This window comes from Puntigrus tetrazona, chromosome 18 (assembly GCF_018831695.1).
Source record: "Puntigrus tetrazona isolate hp1 chromosome 18, ASM1883169v1, whole genome shotgun sequence".
Lineage (NCBI taxonomy): Eukaryota > Metazoa > Chordata > Actinopteri > Cypriniformes > Cyprinidae > Puntigrus > Puntigrus tetrazona.
This window is the reverse complement of record NC_056716.1, coordinates 663,813-684,614: the sequence shown is the minus strand read 5'-3', so window position 1 is coordinate 684,614 and position 20,802 is coordinate 663,813. Positions and strand designations below refer to the sequence as shown.

General features: G+C 37.5%; 1 protein-coding gene across 4 annotated transcripts in view; it reads left to right on the top strand.

Moving 5' to 3' along the window:
• Positions 1-20,802, top strand: part of b3gat1a (beta-1,3-glucuronyltransferase 1 (glucuronosyltransferase P) a) — a 69,243-nt gene that overhangs the window by 41,570 nt on the left and 6,871 nt on the right. For 3 of the 4 annotated variants that reach the window (XM_043264651.1, XM_043264652.1, XM_043264653.1), the window contains exons 3-7: positions 7,939-8,056; positions 9,674-9,816; positions 12,963-13,034; positions 13,126-13,634; positions 18,823-19,119. In XM_043264651.1, the coding sequence (XP_043120586.1) occupies positions 9,705-9,816; positions 12,963-13,034; positions 13,126-13,634; positions 18,823-19,119 (990 nt within the window). In that variant the 5' untranslated portion in view covers positions 7,939-8,056; positions 9,674-9,704. The remainder of the gene's footprint in view (positions 1-7,938; positions 8,057-9,673; positions 9,817-12,962; positions 13,035-13,125; positions 13,635-18,822; positions 19,120-20,802) is intronic. The other variant, XM_043264654.1, reaches the window with a different exon arrangement.

The following is a 20,802-nucleotide window of genomic DNA, read 5'->3' as shown; positions in this document are numbered from 1 at the left end:
ATTCAAAAGCATTGATTCATATAGTAACAAAAGTATCTCTCTTTATAAATGAGTTAATGAACCATTCACACAACTGTGTTATTGTTATATTATGATTGATATATTATGAGTTATTGCATCAATCATTCATTCTAGAAAAGCGGTCTGCTTGCATAAGATTGCGTTAAATATGTTTGTTTTATAACTGTATATCCTCCATCTGTTGTCTGCGGTACATTCCAACAGACATATTTCAAAGAAATCATATTGCAAGTAACACAATGACAGTTTTACTTGCATATTTACTTCTAGAATGTGATGGCCAGTTTTTATGGGATGTAATGATGTGGAAATTAATGCATTGAGTTGTGGTCAAATGGATCTGCAGTCCCTGGTGGCAGCAACGCTGGCATGCCTCCATCAGAGACCGTCTTTGTTCTTCGTATCTATAGTACATATGCAGCAGTGCAAAATAATGTCCAAGAATATAAAGCAGGGTTTTTATGACGCTTTGGCTGGATGCTTCACTTTGAAAGGGCTATTCTGAAGCCATAACCCAGTAAACAAGGTCTCCTTCCATTAATCTCGCAGATCATTTGCAGTGGTTGTTTTCTGGCATCCCTGCCCATGGAAAGAAACTGCATCACAGTCCATGCATATCCGTTCAGAGAATATCTCCATTCATAAGCACGTTTTGTCATACATACAAAATTCTGTTCTCTAGTTAGTGTTGTCATCAATGTTTTAGTGGGTTCAACAGAGATGGTGTTAACGGCTGTATACTTTAATTACTTCGTGGCATCAGTGTAAATCAGCGTATTACTGTGGTATACAGTGGCACACCTACGGTTCAGAGCAAGAGACTGCAAACTAAAGGGCAGAATACCTCACATCATCAGTCTGAGTAATTATGCAATTAAGAGAGCAAGAGTTGTATTGATGTTTGCATAGAAAATTGCATAGGGCACCATTTTGTGTGTTGCGGTGTAAATTATTTTAATTGGTGCAGTAAGGTCTCACAGTTCCTGTGGCTGTTATTGACAAATGGGGAATGTCAGCAAATGTGCTGCTGTCTCTCCCTATCATGGTAAATAAATTTGTTATTAACCCATGTGTCAGAAACACTGGTTTATCACTGTGTCACAACATAATCTGTAAGATTTTAATATGTTTATTCAACGATAAGTTCATTCAATTGATCAAAAGTAACTAAATATATCTATTTGAAATAAATGCAATGTTTTCCATTCTGAAAAGTTACAGTCACAGTTTCCACAAAAACATTAAGCAGCACAATTTAGCCAGAAATCAGTATAAGAATGATTTCTGAAAGATCATTTGACACTGAGGATTAGCTACATAACAGCTACTGTACTCTGTAAGCCAACAAACAAGCCTACCATCTGTAACGTCTATCCCAGCATGTTAATATTATATTGTCATGATATAACTGCAGTGATATGTACTTGTTGGTACGTATTTAATGTTTCACTAAAAAGTGCACCAAGGTACGTTTATGCCATGAGTCCAGGTAGTTTATGCCTCAAGACAACACAAAGGAGACTAGCAGAGAACAGACCTTGTATTAGACATTTAATTGACCTTCAGAGAGTGCGAACTTCCTGTCCAGCTTTCAAAGGTCATGTAACTTATCTTGGATGATAGGAGATTCATAGTGCTATTTTAAGGGGAAGTGTAGTTCTTCAATGACTTTCACCATTAAAAAAAAATAAACAAACCAGCTTTCATTATAACTTACTTGTTTAGTTTTATCTATGAAGTTACCGTGAATTCTAAGACAAGCAGCTTCAGAAAGGATATATTTTAATTTCTGGGTGAACTGTTCCATCAGTTTACTATGTATTTATGATTGGTACTAACAGAAATAATGTTACACCTGGCCTAGTTTCAGACAGGAATATACACCTATCCACTCTCTCCTTATTAAACCCACACAAATTAGTTTCCATCTGGGGGGTAAAAAGCTCAGGATAAAAAAAAAACCCAAACTTTTCAACCCCAGGTGATTTCCCTATGGTTTAATTAGCAAAGATCAAATTCATATTTCTGAATTTCTGTTTCCAGCATGTCCGTGTATATTATTGGAATCTGTGACTCAGAAAAGTCCCAAGAGTGAGAATTCCTCAACATCTACCTCATTAGACGGCCTCCACTCTTTGCTTTCTCCCAGTCTGATTAACTTTTGAGTTAGCAACTAAAAATGCTGTGATCAGTGAACTGAAGATCAATGCTGGAAGGCTATTATCAGCATCCACACAACAGCTTTGTTCAGCTGAAAGGCTCTTGTTAGGGAAAAATGCACGGAATTGTGCTTTAATGGCCTTTGACCATGTGATGAATGAAATACTTTGCATTAGTATATTAACATTGTCACACGGACAGCCCACCCCATAACGTATGAGCCATATGAACATAACAGGGTTCATGTTCGTATGAGTCTTTTTAGTCTTCAAAGGTTAAAATAAAGCATATATTGCCTACACTCTAAAAAAAGGTTCTATATAGCACCAAATGCGGTTCTTTGGCTAGTAATCATGGGGAACCATTTTTTGTGTTATCTAGCACTGATTGTTTGTCAAATGGTGCTTTGTAGAACCATAAGAGATGACTCACTGACCAGTTTAAACCAGCTAAGACTAGGCTGCAGTTTTTTTCCAGCAGGGTTGTATTCAATAAATAAAAATAAAGATTGTGTGTGTGAGTGTGTATGTAGCCTACATATAATCTGATGTACAATTACAAAATTAAATAAAAGTTATATATATTACCTGACAATTTTCTGCAATTAGTAAATTAAGTTTAATGTCCTGCAATAGCAAAATTTGAAGAATAATGAAAAGTAAGCAAGTATGGTAACCCATATTTGCAATTTGTGTTCTGCATTAATCCCATCCAAGTGCAAACACAGTTAAAAAAAAAATCATGGCTGGCTTAACGGCTTCTTCATACAGCGTTGGAGCTGTATAGCACCTTTACCACCCCAACGAACCGCTGAAGAACCATACAGGTGCTCAACCAGTTCTTTACACAGTAACGGTGCCATATAGCACCTTAACCTCTCCAAAGGACCACTGAAAAGAGTGTATAGGGTCAGGGCCAGTGTCTGTTATAATGAAAAGCCTGTGTAATGGGATATTACGGTACATACTTTAGTGCTTTCAATGTAACAGTGGTAAATCAATAGCAAATGATAAACTATATTTCATTATTTTTAAATGACTGCTTTATTGAAGCATCTGAAAATGGAACAAAGAAATGAAATTCAATAAAAACTGGAAACATGAGACAAGCTGCGCATTAGACTTTGATCTACATTTTGGACCACACAAGCTTATCAGAAGTCTCATGTGAAAAGCAAGCAGATTTACGCAGGGTTTTATGTTCTTAAAGTCTAATTAGCAGAGACCAAAAAGTTTGCTATATGGCAACAAATCATTTTCTGAAGTGAATAAAAATTTTTCTTTCTTTTTTCTTTTAAGCAGTGCTGCGTGTGAAGTGCTGTTTTTTTCAGCATGCATTGAAAAGGGTTAATAAACACAATGTTGATTAATATGGCTCAGAGGCTTCGTAAATATGTCAGATCGACAAAAGAGCCATCGTAACTAATCCACATCAGTCTGGGCACCAATTCCAGCTTTTGCTATCTCTGTCCTCAGCCTGAATTTTGTGGCTGGCCCTTCAGATTGCAATCTGCAAACTGAAAATAAATGGAATGGTGGAAGGAGGACAGGTCTTGGTGCTGGTTTTCAGTGTGACATGGCCAGCCCGAGGCTAGCCTTTGAATCTCTCGTCAGTGCTGAGCTAGTACGCAGAAGACAGGACTCTCGCCATCAATCACATCTATCTCTGTGCAAATGGCTTAGACCTACTTCACTTACCCTTACTGAAAAAATACTCTCCTCTAAATCAAAGCGGGAATAGCATTTCCTCCCGTCTCCTTCTGCCTGATTAGGTTATTTAACAACACTGAGCAGAGAAAGCATAGAGCTGATGCATACAAATGCGGAGATGTAAATCTGTGTACATAGTGCTGACTAAGGGCTATGATGGAGCTGTTTAGGACTTATGAATAAATATTGAAGAACTTCATCGACAACTTGTAGAAAACACACAGACTTAAGTATACATTCAGACCTGTCAATGGTAATGACTGTTTAGACAGGTCTGATTAAACAGAAAGAAAGATTGGCAAACTATGATAGATGAACAGACAAAAGAATTGACAGACAGATAGACAGAGAGAGAGAGAGAGATATGGATGGATAGACAGCTAGACGGGCATTCAGACAGCATGGATAGATGATAGACAGATCAACACAGTCTCGCGACCAATTTGTACGTATTTGACGGGGTGGCTAATTCGTACGAATTTGTATGACTTCACTCATATGATTGTGTACAATTTGTCTAAACCCGAGCGATGGGTAGGTTTAGGGGAGGGGTTAGTTGTAGGTAATTCGTACAATTTCATACGAACTGGCAACTCGTAAAATAGTCATTTCTACAAGTGAGGTCATACAAATGTGTACAAATTTAGTACCTTATACAATATGTATCGGGCTGGACTAACAGATAGATAGAGAGACAGACAGACAAATGATAGATAGATAGATAGATAGATAGATAGATAGATAGATAGACAGCTAGGTAGATAGATAGATATATAAGATAGATAGATAGATATAAGATAGATAGATAGATAGATAGATAGTAGTGTCAAGCTTGCACTTTTTTGTCTTCCATCTATGCAGAGATCATCAGGTAAATGGGCTTTGTGAATATCAATAATGACCTGTCAGGCCACCTTTCTTAGCAGCTTTCTAAGTCATTACTGGGACACGTACAAAGCGGGGGGCAGCGGTCAGGAAATGAGTGAATATATAAGCAGGGACAGAAAATGAGCTGGACGCGGCTTTAATACGGTGTGCTGTATTCCGTGCTCTCAGGTCTGGGAGTGCATTCCAATTAGCTCGTTCAGAGGATTCGCAGCAGAAATATCAGCATTCACAAAAAGATGCTTTATCAACTCCATCTTTCATTACTGAGATTAAAAATCCCCGAGCCATGTAACTCCAAATCCTCTTGTAAGTGATGGACACTGTGCCAGCTTTTCAAACTTGGTGGGAGGTTGACTGAGGTGAGTGACTCTAGCACCATGAGAGACCAGAACAGTTTGGCAGGTTCTTATCGCAACGGGATAGTAGTTATGGACCTGCAGGCGTTCTGTTTACAGCTGGTTAAGTGTGGTTGATGCATAACATTGTAAAGGCCATCCTGACTGATTCTGATTTTAGTGATTCAGACCGTGTTATTTGGCCATCTAACCTTGTTCTTTTGCCACTTTACAGAAATACTATATTTAAAGCATTTTGGAGGCACAAATAACAGAACTACTATTACCAATATAAAATCAGCCTAGCATAAAAATGCAGCTGTTTTTGTTTCTATATTGCTCCTTGTACTTGGGCCCACCTTAGTGCTCTTTACCCTCAACCGTATCTAACAATTCAAATCATACACATTTTTGGTATACTGTAACCTACTGAACTAGCATTTTATTACATAATATGAAAAATTATGTTTAATTATAAACTCATTTAAAAAACACATAATAATAATAGCAATAATAACAACATCGATAATAATAATGTGACATTTGTGCCAACAAAAATGACTTTTCAATAAGCTTCTAATTTGATGCTTATTAATTGTTATTAAGGTAATAAGGTATAATTTAAAAAAATTATTAAAAAAAAAATTAACATACCAAAAAGTGACATTTTTTGAACATTATTTACAGCATGACATGTAAGAAATAAAAAAGTTAAAAATTATTATATTTTTTTAAAACAAATATTTGACTATTTAAAATTAATACCCACATTTTCTAACATATTGGCAGTTTATTTATTAAAGCATGATCATATTTTATATCCTATAACCATTCCCCATACCTAAACTTAGCAAGTACCTTATTATCTATTAAGAAAATTAAGAGTTTATTTAAAGGTTGCAGTAAGAAGACCTTAAACTGAAGTGTGACCGTTTAAAATGTATCGCTGGAAATGCAACAGGCTAAAATAATAGTTATGTTACATATTTTATTTAAATATTATGTTGTTGTATGTCAGATTCTGTAACAGTAATACAGCTGTAGAGCTAAACTTTATCAAATTAATAGAAAATACTCAACACGTTTGAAATTTAGTTTGACCTCGGGAGGTTAACGATTTAAAATGGATGAGATTAAAGAGATATCTCACTTAAAAAAAAATGCTGCCATGATTTACTGATTCTCATGCCATTCCAAACCCGCGCGTGACTTTCTTTCTTTTCGCAGAATACAAAAGAAAATATTTCTCACACTATTTCACGATGGCCAGTAAATGATGACAGAAGCTTTTAATTTTTAAAAACATTTTTTTGAAATTTAGATTTTCATAAGCCTTTTTGCTTAACTTCTTTTGATCAGTATATAGCCATTCGGCATCGACATGTCCACTTGTCCTTGTCCTTTTGTCTCCTTGGGTCACTAACCCCGAATAAAAAATTCAGCGTACACACACAGAGTGCAGCTGGTCTGTGCGTGAAGAGCCTGTGTGATTTCCAGGGAGCAGCATTATTTCACTTACACAGGCCCACTACATTGTTTAAGTGTCTTGTGGCGCACAGCTGCCTGAGAGACGGAGGCGCAGCGTCTTGCATTTTGAGACACTTTAATATTGAATCCCTCCACTTGATAAATCTATCTGTCAAAAGCGGATGGACTGCAGTGAGTTGAACTGGCTGATGTGCTGTTAGTATAATAATAAGTGAACATAAAGCGATTAAACATATATCGCCTGAAAGTCACAGCGAAGAACAATATAACAAAAGATCAATGATGTCTGAAATTACATTCAAATGCGAACGCAATGTATTGTTTGGCAGGTTTTGATTCGACTGATTCTGTTCTTAGATTTACATTCATTGCATTGGAAAAAACAATTCTGATTGGTCGACTGTGTCATAATTTTTGCTAAACCGTATATCGGATCGCGGTCGCTGGCAACTACTCTCTTATACGTCTCATATCACTCCATTGTCCCCCTTATCTCACATAATAAATGAATATCACTTGTATCAATATTTAATGTGCATTTATTTATTTACCAAGTAGTCACGTAACAAATAAGATAACGTACGGTCAGCCATTCATTACTGCAAAATAAACCCTTTGAGGATGATACGAAGACCCTAATGCTGACTTTTGATGTTTCTTTTATTGATTATATAATTCCTACTAAGAAATTTTTTTTTTCGTTAGATATACTGTTGTTTTTCAGCCACATGCACTCCTAACCCTATATCTCTGCTTAATATAAAGAAAAGACAAGGGCCATGCTGCTCTCAAAAAAAAATCAACTCACTCTCTTCTCTTCAATTTTTCTGCCTCCAGAGAAGCTAAAAATACACTGTCGCTGCTGCAGTCAACCAGCATTTGTGCTACAGCCTACACACACAGACAGGCTTGGTTCAAGGCACAGCATCATCATACCCAGCTTTCATATGTGTGTCTGGACAGGTTTCAGTGATAATAGTTTCATAACAGAATTATTATTCTCTTAGGAAGGGGTTTGGCACAAAGGGCACCTGACAGCTAATTCATCTGTTCCTGTATTGCAAATGTTACCACTGAGATTAAAGGAGAGTGAGAGCAAACAAATGCCGCTCCAGATGCAAAAGCATTCATTTATCAGCGGCGGATTGCTTTACTAGGAATTAATATTGTAATTTGGGAGCAGAAAACATTTATCACTGTAACGGTCGGACAGGAGGTGGAAGAAAGACAACGAAATAATGGTCTCGTCAACTATACCTTGTGGTTGTCTCCTCTGAAAGGAACAGACAGAAATTCGCAGTTTGTGCATCAGAGGTGTCTGTTTTTTTGTGTTTTAGGACCTTCGGACCGCAGCATGGGATGCTCTGGGAACCAACAGCGTGGTGGATGACCTCCAGCATGCGGCCGTCACAGCTGGACCTCACGCTCGTGGCCATCCGCCGTTTGTAACTAAGGGTGAGAAGTTACAGTTAAAGCTATAAAAAGGACGCATCCAAACACAAATAGCCACAGCTCTCAACCCGGCTGTTGTCCAAAGAGTCAGAATAAGCTACTTATAGCACAGGAATACATTATGTGGAGTCTCAAAGGTGACTGTGGTTGCTAAATTGCTAGGTTTTCCGCTTTAATAATTTTATAATAACACATCGTAGAAATAAATAACACCAAAAGACCACCTACTGGTGCAAGCTTAACATTACAGGCATTAAAATATTAATTGACATTACGGTATTTACGAACTATATACGGTACTACAAGTATAAAAATAGATTATACAAACGCTAACTGGCTAAGGAGATTTTAAGACTGCTAATAAAATAAGATATGTATAACAGCCGATTCTCGCTTCCTCGGAGAGTATTCACGACTGCCAGACATGAATTTTGACATCTTCGCCAATATACTGAAACAAGTTTATGAAAATATGATGCTGGCAATCAGTGCGCCGCGAGCGCATCAATCATAACGGCGTCGATGCAAATGCAATCGTCTTCACCTTGATTTCAATCGTCTACCACCGAAACTGTTAGATAAGTGATTCACAGTCCAGCGTTTTATTCAGGCGAGAATCGACGACACACTGTGATTTGTGAGATTTGTTTCTGAACCGAGAAATAATAACGGGGACTAAATTGGTGTTATTAACGCTGCCCCGCTGCAGTCTATTAAGCACAGCTCTTTACGTTTAGTTATCGTCAATGCCAAAATGACTGAGATGGCCAATCAAATCAAATCAAAGAAAGGCGGGCTTTTACTGTTTACAGAAACCGAGCTTCGGGTCCTGCGACGCGGTGACGCTAAGATGTGGGCTGGGTAAGATAAACGTTTAATATTTATACATAGTCAGAAAACGAATAATTTTTCGACATGACATATCCAACTTTTCGTTGTTTTTAATTTGTCCTTTAGTTTAGTCATGGCTACGAATCAAAAATTCGTGCCCTCGTTTTAAGCGCGGCCAGAATTTTATAATTCGTTCCGCCATTTTAATTGAGTTAAAGATTAATAAATGGAATTAATTAATTTTTAGTTTTCATCCGCGGTAAATATGTTTGTCTGCGTGTGATCTGCGGGACGCCGTGGTACATAACATGAACGTGTGCAAATTATTTAGTCAACTTGCCTAAAATTTGCCTTTCGATTAATTCGTCTTTGAAAGCTATTCATAAACAAGTAATGGTTGAGTTGTTATCGTCAGACCTAAACCGGGACTTGTTGTCGTTAAGACAGTGTCAAAATCAATAAAGATATTATTTACTATTTGTTTTATGTCAAGGCTTTGAATACTTTATGTGTGATGTTTGGCAAGTTATATTTTGAGCAAACCATTAATAAAAATACCTAAGGTCCTTCTGGAGTCATTAAACAGTGTTACCAGAGATCTGAGACAGGCAGCATAATGGTTTATCATTTTTGACTTGACCACATGGAGCTGAAATCTAATAAAAGGTGATGATAGTCATTTTGATCAGATAGTACATTAATTCCCTGACACTTATGAGGCTCCCACATATCTTTCCACTTATATAGTCTCTCTCTTAGTGTCTGACTCTCTTCATTTCCCTCTCTCAGGTAATGACCAGGCATAGAACCAATCCTGGAGATGCCGAAGAGAAGAGATATTCTTGCCATCGTGTTGATTGTGTTACCATGGACCCTCCTCATCACTGTGTGGCACCAAAGTGCAATTGCCCCCCTGCTGGCCATCCGAAAGGGTACAAGTTTCTCTTATGCATATTACATGTTGTCAACGCCAATTTTGCTCTCAATCAAAATGACAACATTTAGGAAGTCTAGTCATAAAATTGCATAATGTTATTCTTACTGCAAAATTATATTTAAAAGAGCATTATAAAAGTGCTGCTAAACAATAATAGTCTTCCCACTTGAATACATATTTGAATACAAACTTTCTAAACATCTACTTTAGTTCACTAAGTATACTTTGTCTTTCAGCGTGTTTTGCTTTCATTTCATGTGATATAAAAATAACTATTCATGTAGATTAACACAAATCCCACTTTCTAACGCATTAGCTGCGTTTCAGCTCATGTGCCTCGCTTTAAGAGTCCACTGACTCCAATGAAATTACCCAACAGCTTCTCATTTATTCAGCTGCAGAAGATTTCTCCAATAAAACCACCCTCTGAGGAGCATTTCTGGTGGCTTTAAGTCAGATTTGCCAGTTTGCATGTCTATTTTAGCACTTACATTAAAACACTTATGTAAGTGGATGAATCACATACACAAGTTGTATATGTAACCTGTTTTTTTATGGGGCTTTCGGGGCAATCCAATGGCCACCTCTAGCTCAACCCACAGGGATATACGACACCCAGCATTTGAAGATCTATACATGCATGTATATGCATGTCATTGCTGTCAGCTTGTGGAGATTTACAGATGTGTATTCATAGAAATTATCATGAAGCAATTAACGTTGAGTTTGTATGATGCCTAGGAGGCAGTGAACATCTGGACTGCTAATGGAGTGTGCTAATCTAATGGTGCTAAAATGTCTGAAGTGAGAGCAGGGCACTAATTGAACAGTGATAAAGATCTGATATGTGAGATGCCATCGTGATTTCTGCCCTTAATGAGCTATCAGCAGGAATGTGCTGGAACTGCCCACACCATCATTTGGTGAAAATATTCTAGAAAAAAAAAAAGATATTTGGTAACACTAATTGTTTCAGCAATATCATTCCAGCTTGCTCATTTAAGAGATTTAACAGAATAGTTCAGCCAAAAATGTAAATATAATCTTTCTTCCCTGGAACAAAAAAAATAAGACATTTGAAAGAATGCACTGATCACTGTGTCATAAAAAGCTCCGAACCGAACTAAAGTGATATAAACTTTTCAAGCACTCAAATGCAATATATTTCGAACCAGTTCTAAATCTATGTTGTCCAGTCTTATAAAGCCATCTGATACTGCTGCTTATCCAAGACCTCTGTGCATCACTATACAGACGCCAAAAGCACACTGCAGAATATTTATTGCAATGTGGCCTCCTGTAAGCTCATTGCTGTCCTTTGACCTTTGCGGTCAATAAACTGACATGAAGGTATGGGAATTTAGTTCCAACCCCAATTAAACACACCTCAACCAGTTTTGAAAAGGATTACTAGAAACTAGCACGTACAGTATGTTATCGCAGATTGGAGCTAAACTCTGCAGGAAGTTGGCCCTCCAGGAGCAGGATTGGACACACCATCCTAATCAAACGCCTACATCTAGACACTTCTCAATATTATACATACCTGCAAATTTTGTGTGTGGGGGTGTCTTTATATAGGTGTACTCTATCTCTGAAAAGAGCAGTCTGTCTTCAGAAAAATCTATAATGCCCAAAACCACAGCACTGCTTCATGTACAGGTGCAACTAGGGTAACTGCTGTATTACTGTATCATTACAGCATATGCATCATTTTCTAAAAAGCCATATAAATATTTCTCATTTATTTATTCTCAGTTTATACCTTATTTTTTCAATGTGTCATAATTTTTTGTTTGCTTGTTTTGTGCCCTTTTTAATTATATTATGGAAATAAAAAACTACAATAAAATACAATCAAGTTTTAATTGGAATCACATTCACTTTAATGAAGTTAAAGGTGTAATCTGCCGATTGTCTTGCATGTGACCTCATGATTCTTACACAGGGCTTTACGATTACTTCAAAGAACTACAATGATTTTCACATATTACTTAAGTTACAAAGCTTTTGGGAAACGGACCATAATATTAAGATCAGTGGTATGATCATTTTCACGAACTTCTTAGGCTTAAAATGCCTTTAGTGAAATGCAGCCCAGGGCTCTTCAGTCTATGTGCTGAATTTAACTTCAACATTCTCCGATACACTGCCTGGCTGTTTCAAGCTGTTGCAAAGACCTTGAATAGCTGGTGCTTAATTAGAATTGGATTTCAGACTTAATTTGGTGATCTCTCCCATAGACACTGAAATTCAAAAGCGCATTTCTACCTAAACATGTACAGGTTCTATTCTAAAATCTGAATTTTCCAAAACAATGTGAACTGCTGATATTTTTTACATTAATTTAAAGAGTTTATTAAGATTAATGAGTATTATTTTAATTGATCTCCCCCTTTCTCAAACCCATTGCCCTCTTACGTTTTCCATTGGCCCAGAGTTTGCCGTCACTGTATGAACATAAAACTTGGAACAAACAGATTTAAGCACAGCCTTAATAATTTATTGTTAAAAACCCATTCTGTTTTAGTCGCTGTTATAAATAGCCTTGTAGGATGACACAGGCAAAAAGGGTACTCCAAAAGAGTCCTGGCTCTGGGTGCTTTGCCGATCAAGGCCCCCTTCTCTCCTTTTCTTTGTTCTGTCCCATAATAACATTTTTTTAAAAGCATTATTGCAAGTATATCAGACCACTCAGGCTGCATTCCAAGTCTTTCAAGAAATACCCAAATCTGATCAGCATGCCCATCCACCATAATCCTCAAATCCCAGGAACATTAGTCAATTGCCATCTGAAGAAACATTACCACAACTTGGATGCCAAATACTATTCCCATGAATACAGTGAGCCATATTGACATTACTGGTGATATTATTAGCATCATTAAGCTACATGCGTTTTGACTTTTTTTTAAATATAATTATGCCAGGATATTGTCCAGAATGTGTCATTTTCTGCTTCAAGGAAGAAAGAAATTCATACAGGTTTGAAAAGATTTTCATTTTTTGTCTGAACTATCCCGTTAAGAATTCAAGAGCAGATCATGCAGAACCAGTGCTTTATGGGTTTGAATCAGTGCCTTCTACCCCTGTGGAGTAACCGTATAATGATCTCACGGTTCCCGCTCTCACCCTCTCCAGTCTGTCACCATCTAGTAAAAGAGATCTTAATCATACCAGAGCGTCTAACCATCCACCGGCAACGGCTAGCAGGTACTCCTCTAAGGTTTGTGGCATGCGTCAGACATAAAGAGAGCAGCCCTGGGGTGTGCTAATGTCTTAATTCTCTTTCTCTGTCTGGCAGATGATGGGACGGAGACAAGGCACGAGACGGGCCCAGCCACAGACTCAAAGGAATACTGCTCACAGGACAAGGACATAGTGGAGGTGGTCCGCACAGAATACGTCTACACAAGACCTCCGCCCTGGTCTGACGTGTTGCCCACCATCCACGTCATCACTCCAACGTACAGCCGCCCAGTGCAGAAGGCCGAGCTCACGCGATTGGCTAACACCTTCCTCCACGTTCCCAACCTGCACTGGATTCTAGTGGAAGACTCTCAGAGGAGAACTCCTCTGGTCACGAGGCTTCTGAGGGAAACGGGGCTGAACTACACACACCTCAATGTGGAGACCCCAAGGAACTACAAGCTGCGAGGGGACACGAGAGATCCCAGGATTCCACGTGGCACCATGCAGAGGAACCTGGCTCTGAGATGGCTACGGGAGACCTTCAACTCCAACAACAGCCAGACAGGAATCGTCTACTTTGCAGACGATGATAATACATACAGCTTGGAGCTGTTTGAGGAGGTGAGTTGAGGCAGGCGTAATTATTAGGGTTACTCCGATCCTGTATTTGTGTCGGGCATCGACGTCGATATTGAATGCATTTCTAGACCGTGTATCAATGACAATTGACCCGGTGTTACTTATAATTCCTGCTAGGCAATGCTTTCGCACTGTGGCTGTGCAGTGTGTGGCATCATGTGCTAGCAACGTGCTCCGTACTAATCAAGCTAACAGCAGGGAGCGACCTAGAAGAATATCTGCGTTTTTGTGATATTTAGTGGCAGATACCGTAGATATATTTATTAATTAATTATATTTATTTAAAAATACGTACATGAAAGCTGTCAACACTTCAGACAGGTGCCTGAGAAACACGCGATATCACGATTCAGTATCTGCGGTCAGATGAGATGTTGACAGGCTTAAAGTCAGTGTTTTTTATTCAGTTATTATTTTTTGTAACCTATGCAATAAAAAGTCTGGCACCTCAAAAAAAAAAAAAGCGAACTACCGTGCCATGCCAGATGTTACCGTGTTCATAGCGGACATGCAGCACCTCGCTGAATATCACTTCATTAACCCCTTTTGCCTGGCTCCACAGCTGCACGTGCAACTCTGCAAATGCACGAGGCATTTTTTTCTTGTCATGCTCACCATTTGTACAATTGTTTAAAAAAGAGCAGAATCTATGCAACACGTAAAATAAAAGTATAGTACCAATAAATCCCATAAAAGGTACTGCGTTGTTAGCTGAGAAGGATTTGCATGGAGTTATTATATTCATTCTTTTCTGGAGCAGTTTCACGTTTCATTAACAGTTTGTGTTATTATTGTATCCTATTCACCATAACTGTTGGTTCCATGAACCAAAAATACCATGTTATTTTAATTGTGTCATTTTGCATGCTTAAATGACTGTAGTGGCTCAAACCAGCTTAGTAACAAAGGGCACAATGCATTTACAATGAGCTTATTTGCTACTAAACTAATTACAAAGTACCAAAACTAGAAATGAACGTGTTCACTTTCTGCGCGCCCTATTTACACTGTGTAATGTGTTTATATGAGGACAGTCAACGTAACATTACTTTCTGAATGAAACGTTGACTGAAATAACAAAAAATAACATTTTTTAAAGAATGACAATTTTAAAATGCTAAAATATTTAAATGAATTGACCCTTTATCAATATAAACATCATTATTGCACGCAAGAATTTAAAAATTGCAATTTCGAAGCTAAAAACTTCATCTGTACAGATTGTTGCGTATGGAACGTGGTTGGTCACAGGGATGCATATGGTTTATTAGTATAATTCAGCAGATTTTTAATTGTTACTGTCTGATCGGTACCTGCTATTGGAATCAGTATGTAGAATGTTGTTTCAGCTGCTTTTGGTCATTTCAATGGGACTTCAGACTTTTAAGTCCAAAAAAGACATTAAAAGTAGCATAAAAATAATCCATATGCCTCAACCAGTATTCTAAAGTCTTCTAAAGCAAAATGCTCAATTTGTATGAATAACAGATAATATTTCATCACAAGGACAAAAACAGCTGAAACATTTTTCAAAATATTTTCTAAATATTTCATGTTCTTCCTGTCAGGACTTTCTTAACACGAAACACCTCTCAGATTCTCTGAACTTTGAGATGCTGCTCTGAAATGAAAAATTATTGATGGTGGGTGGTGAAAAATGATCAGGCACGTACTTCTGAAACACTGGCAACAAAAGACACAAGACTATAATTAGGGGAGAACAAAAGCTGCCATTTTTTGTTGATATATGTGGGTTGTATATTTTAAAAGATTAATATTCCTACTTAACATACTTTCAGTAGCACGGTACTTTCCATGGACAGACACTGTAAGATGCAGATTGTACAACTCTGGTCTTTGTACAACCTGGTCTTTAATAAAAAAAGTATTGTATCATTTTAACGTATAATATTTGTTTACATAAGTCGGTGTTGATCTGTAGAGTCATTTCATTACATTTAAATTTTCTTATAATATATTTTCATGTGGAAGAGACTGGCTTCCTATCTCTAGCTGTAATGAAAGCTAACTTAATATTATATCATTGTTTGATGCATATTTTAATTTTTAAACAAATTAGTTTGGGATCAAGCCTTAATTGGCAGACCCCCTGCAGTGCCGCCCTCAGATCCCCTATGGTCTGTAGACTTTGTTGAAAACGCTTGTTCTAAATATTAAATGCATCATATATAATGTATTTAAATAGAAATCTTATCTATCCAATCCTATCTAACTTAGAAGAGTTATAGCTCTGTGTGGCCTAAAATCAGTGACCCACAAGGAAAAAACATCTCAAGAAGAGTCGGTAATCCCTTTTACCTCTTAAAATGAAGATATAGTAACAGTTCATGAATTATGCATTTGGCCTTGTTTAAAACAACCATTCCTGCCAGGGTGAATTAATTATTAAGCTCTTATTAAAAATGCTTAGGCAGGCACTCTGAATGACAGGGTTTATTTACAGATGCTGTGTATTTTTACCCCCATTCTCCTGGCTTACTTTTACACTATTGACTCGCTGTAAGTGCTCTGAGCTCAAGGGACACAGACCACTTTTCTCTTTCCTCTGTGACTACTTTGACTTGACAGAATCATTTCAACATGTCCTATTCTGAATAATGAGTCATCTGCATGGATGACTACTGTACAAAAATAAAACAAAACATACTGCAATGTTTAAAAAAAAATATATTGTGGGGTAACCACACAAAACCCAGGAAATTGTCACACTAAAGAAGCTAGTGTCTCTACATTGCTGTGATTGGCTAATTAATCTTGTAATGCAATACTGACCTCCACCTCTACCAAGGTCGAACTGATGGAAAGACTGATTCATTACAGACTAAACAAACAGACATCAATCACTTTTGGTCACATGATAAACAGCATAAATTCAAAAGACAGGAACTTCACATTCATTGGACTTTTTTGCAAAAATGTTATCGTAATTTCATCATTTACAGTGTGCGATGAAAAATTTGAATACTATAAATACAAATCATAAGTAAATTGCTTATTTACTGTTGCTCTTTCGATGCTGAGGATGGGCGATATGACTAACACCTTGTCACGGTACGAGTCATTTTATTCCGCGCTAACAATATAGGCTATGCAACAAAAACTAATGCTAGCCTAAATAAATAAAAAAAATGAAGATCACTGAAGACAATTAAACAGTCGGTGTTTAAATAAGAATGAGAGACTAATTAAAAGTAGTAGGACAAAAACTACAGCAAAAGAAATAAGAAAGGCTACTTGTGGGTTTGGAACGACATGAGGGTAAGTAATTAATGACCACATTTTCATTTTGGGGTGAAGTAGCCCTTTAACATGAATGGCAGGCAGAAGAAACATCACTTTAAGAGCTGTCTGAATCCAAAATTCTTTTCTTTCTCAGCTGCTTGATTTCACTTAAGACCTAAACACGCGCAGGTGTGTATTTAACCTCTCAAGGCCTATAAAGCAGCAAAAATAACTCTGTTCAATACTCCCACGCTCCGCGAGCGCCGTCTTCATGTGCTTGTGCCTCTCTGACAGCGCTTATAAACAGTCCCTCTGAAAGAGAGCACATATAGCGAAAGAAGATCTCATTAGCGGCTGATTGCATTTCAACTGCTATAAAATCACCCCACCCCTGACTGATGACAATTCAAATCGTTCAAATATTATATCTTAACAGTGGTATTCAGCTGACTGTCTTTTTAGTAAAAAAAAGGTCAATGCTAGGTGTATTAGGCTAAAGAGAAGCATTGCAAACAATAAATTCATATTTACTGGCATAGTGTTTTTTCAATATAAAAAATACTGTGTATTTAAATTATTTTCAGCTAATTCTGACAGCCATAAACAAAATGCATTTTTCTATCTTGTTCCGCAGATTGTATAGCACCCCCTTGCAACCCTAATAAAAATTCTAGGAAGTTATAAGTCCACCACTCACAACCATCTATAGGTTCTCACATTTTCTTCAGTTCAGAATTTAGCAGAAGGCACTTTAAATGGGAGGCAAAAAGCAGAAAACAGCCGTTCATTATGCTAAACTAGGGCAGCCTAGCTTCAGCAGCCCTCCCCAATGACAGCTAGTTTAGAAAAGATTAATGTCATTCTGAATCTGCAACGAGCATGCATCCCTTTCAACACTTTCCCATTTCCACTTGTTTTTATTTCCACCAACAGGTACATAAATGGTCCCTCTCTTACTTTAATAAAAAATGGCAGTGGCACAATATAATATTAGTCTCTGCGGAAGTAATCAGATAGAGGGTGACATTTTGGCCAGGACTGTTCACTTAAAGCCTGATATGGTGAAGAAGAGTCACAGTCAATTACCTGGAGCTACATTTGGATCAATGTGGACAGCCAGTAACAGTTCAGTCAGCAAAACCACCCTTTACATTTAGCTGGGTCTTAATCAGTTTATTTATTTATTTTAACAAGCATATAGAGAGCGAGTGGTTTTCGTAAATGAGAAAAAGGCACAGCGTTTCTTTCCATCCTCAGTCCTTTTGTGGTTCTTTGTAAAAGCTTCCCTTGGATACAGTGGGCGATGCATTATGGGTATAAAGACAACAGCTTCACTCTCCCATTCTAGCCTTCACTATTCATTAGGCAGTTTCCTTTTATGATGTGGACCACTTGCTCGGGGCGGCACACAAAGCATTTGGATGTAGGAGTGTGGGGAGTGTTTGAAGCAGGAAGATTAAAGCAGAATCTGTCTCTCTTCCTCTCTCTCACTTGTTCTCTGTCTTTCACTGTCTCGCTTCTGATTTGTGTGCGCATCCCTTGACCTGCTCAGGATAATTCCTGCTGTTAAGATCTATTTGTTTGTGTCTGAGTCACTACAGTGTCCAAAACATGATCCTAAGGAGCCAATCAGGCCTTTGTTGTCTTTCCTGAACGGTTGCGCTTATGTCCTTGAATACAGTTTTTTGATTCTTGACTTCCTTGTATACATAGAATAGATTATATTATATAAGAGTACATTTCAGGTCATTTGTTTTAAAAACATCAGGACATTTAAACGCATTTAAAACTAGCTTTTGGGAATCACTCGTTGATGCGGCAAAGTTCACCTTTATTGTTTTAAAGGAAGTCACTTTTGTTCAGCATTTTTGATCGAAAATACTGTAAAATAATGAAATACTAAACAAATACTCTTTCTTTTGTGCAGATGCGATCAACTCGTAAAGTATCAGTGTGGCCTGTAGCTTTTGTTGGAGGTTTACGATACGAGTCTCCAAAGGTCAATGCAGCAGGAAAAGTATACGGGTGGAAGACAGTATTCGACCCTCACCGGCCCTTCGCCATCGACATGGCAGGGTTTGCCATCAACCTGCGGCTCATTCTGTTTAAGCCTCAGGCCTACTTCAAGTTGCGAGGGGTGAAGGGAGGCTACCAGGAGAGCAGCCTGCTCAGAGAGCTGGTCACTCTCAATGACCTGGAACCCAAAGCGGCCAACTGCACTAAGGTGAGGAAACATTGCTCTGACTATGCCAATAATGACTCTATACCTATGTGCCAATAACCTATGTGCAGTTTCTCTGGAGAAACATAACATACGTTATTGATTTTTTTACACAATTGATCTCATTGACAAAGCATGTGTACAAGAAGGAAATTCCCCCCCTGGTCCTAGAGGCACATTTTGCTTGTCTCCTTTACGATTTAAGGTCTTGGAGTCTCCACTAATGAACGTTGGGAACGACTGAATTACAAAACCAAGTCCTGCCTTACATTTTTTCTTGTTTAAGATGCTGTTTCACTCAGATATTTGTGACCACCTCTGTGAAAACCAGTATTCGTGATTTCTACATAAAATCATCTGCTGCAAGTAATGTAAAGAAAATACAACTTTGATATCTTTATTATTGACAATGTTTTTGTCTAAAAAAGCGTAAAAACATTGAAAGCAAATGGGGGAACCACAAGAGCTTGATTAAAGAAACAATTAACGAGTCAGTTCACTGAAATTATTTGTGTAACTTTATTAGTAAATTAAAATATCAGTAAGGCATTAATCTATAAATTAATATCTAAAATGATTTTACTCACGCCCCAAGCTATCATAGGTGTATATGACTTTCTTTTTGAAAAAGGTTTTTTAAAATGTATCCTGGCTCTTCCAATGCTTGTGGATAGCGGCCATTACTTTCGAGCTCCACAAATCGGATATATGCATCGTGAAACTAACCTATACGCCTTCAGGGTGGATATCACAAGTCCTCTGAAGCAGATTGATGGGTTTTCTTCAAAATAATGGCCGCTGTCCTCGAGCATTACAAAGCTTGGATGAGCCAGGATATTTTTTTTCAAAACTCGTCTGAAAGTCATAGTATAAAATATGCCGTAATTTTTATTTTTTGGTGAACTTTTCCTTTAAAGCCGTAAAAATTGTTAATTGAAGAGCAGCAATTGATTCCCTCTTTTTATTGATTGAATAACACATTAGAGATTAAAGATTATACAACTTTTGCCTGGTTTTCACAGGTGAGGTCACACCAGGGAAGAAAAGACCATCACAACTTCTGTTTCACGCCAACTTTACATAGGGGTAAAGCATTGAGGATGCGTTTGAGCAGGATGTAGTTGCAGCAGTAAAAATTTTATTAACAATAACTCAAATTAACAATTACTCAGGAGAGAGATCAAGACACAGGAACAGAAAAAAACTATTGAAACTGACTTAAAACGAAACTGGGAAGTCATGAAACAAATCAAAACAACATAAACCTGACATCAATTGTATACGTAGATATTTCATTTTAAACATGTTTTATCATATACAATCAAACAGTAAGAAGACTGCATTATATCTCAATCTGCAAGGTCTCTCTGTACAGCGCAGATACCTTTATGTTCAGCTGCTAATGAGAGGTCTGTAATCTGGATGTTTATTGCGTTTAAACACTTTCCGCACATACTCACAGACTAGAACCTGCCCTCATAAAAAAGGCTGTAAAGGAAATTGTTCATAGAAAGCCCTTGCATGAAGATGGTTTATGAAAGTTTTGTATGAATGCCTAAACTCAGTGGTTACTCATTTAGAATACTCCAAATTAATGATTGGATTTAATGAGGTTAAGTGAAGCAGGTGGAAATGTTTTATAAGATGTTCTCCAGTACGCACAAATAATCTACACTGTTATTATTG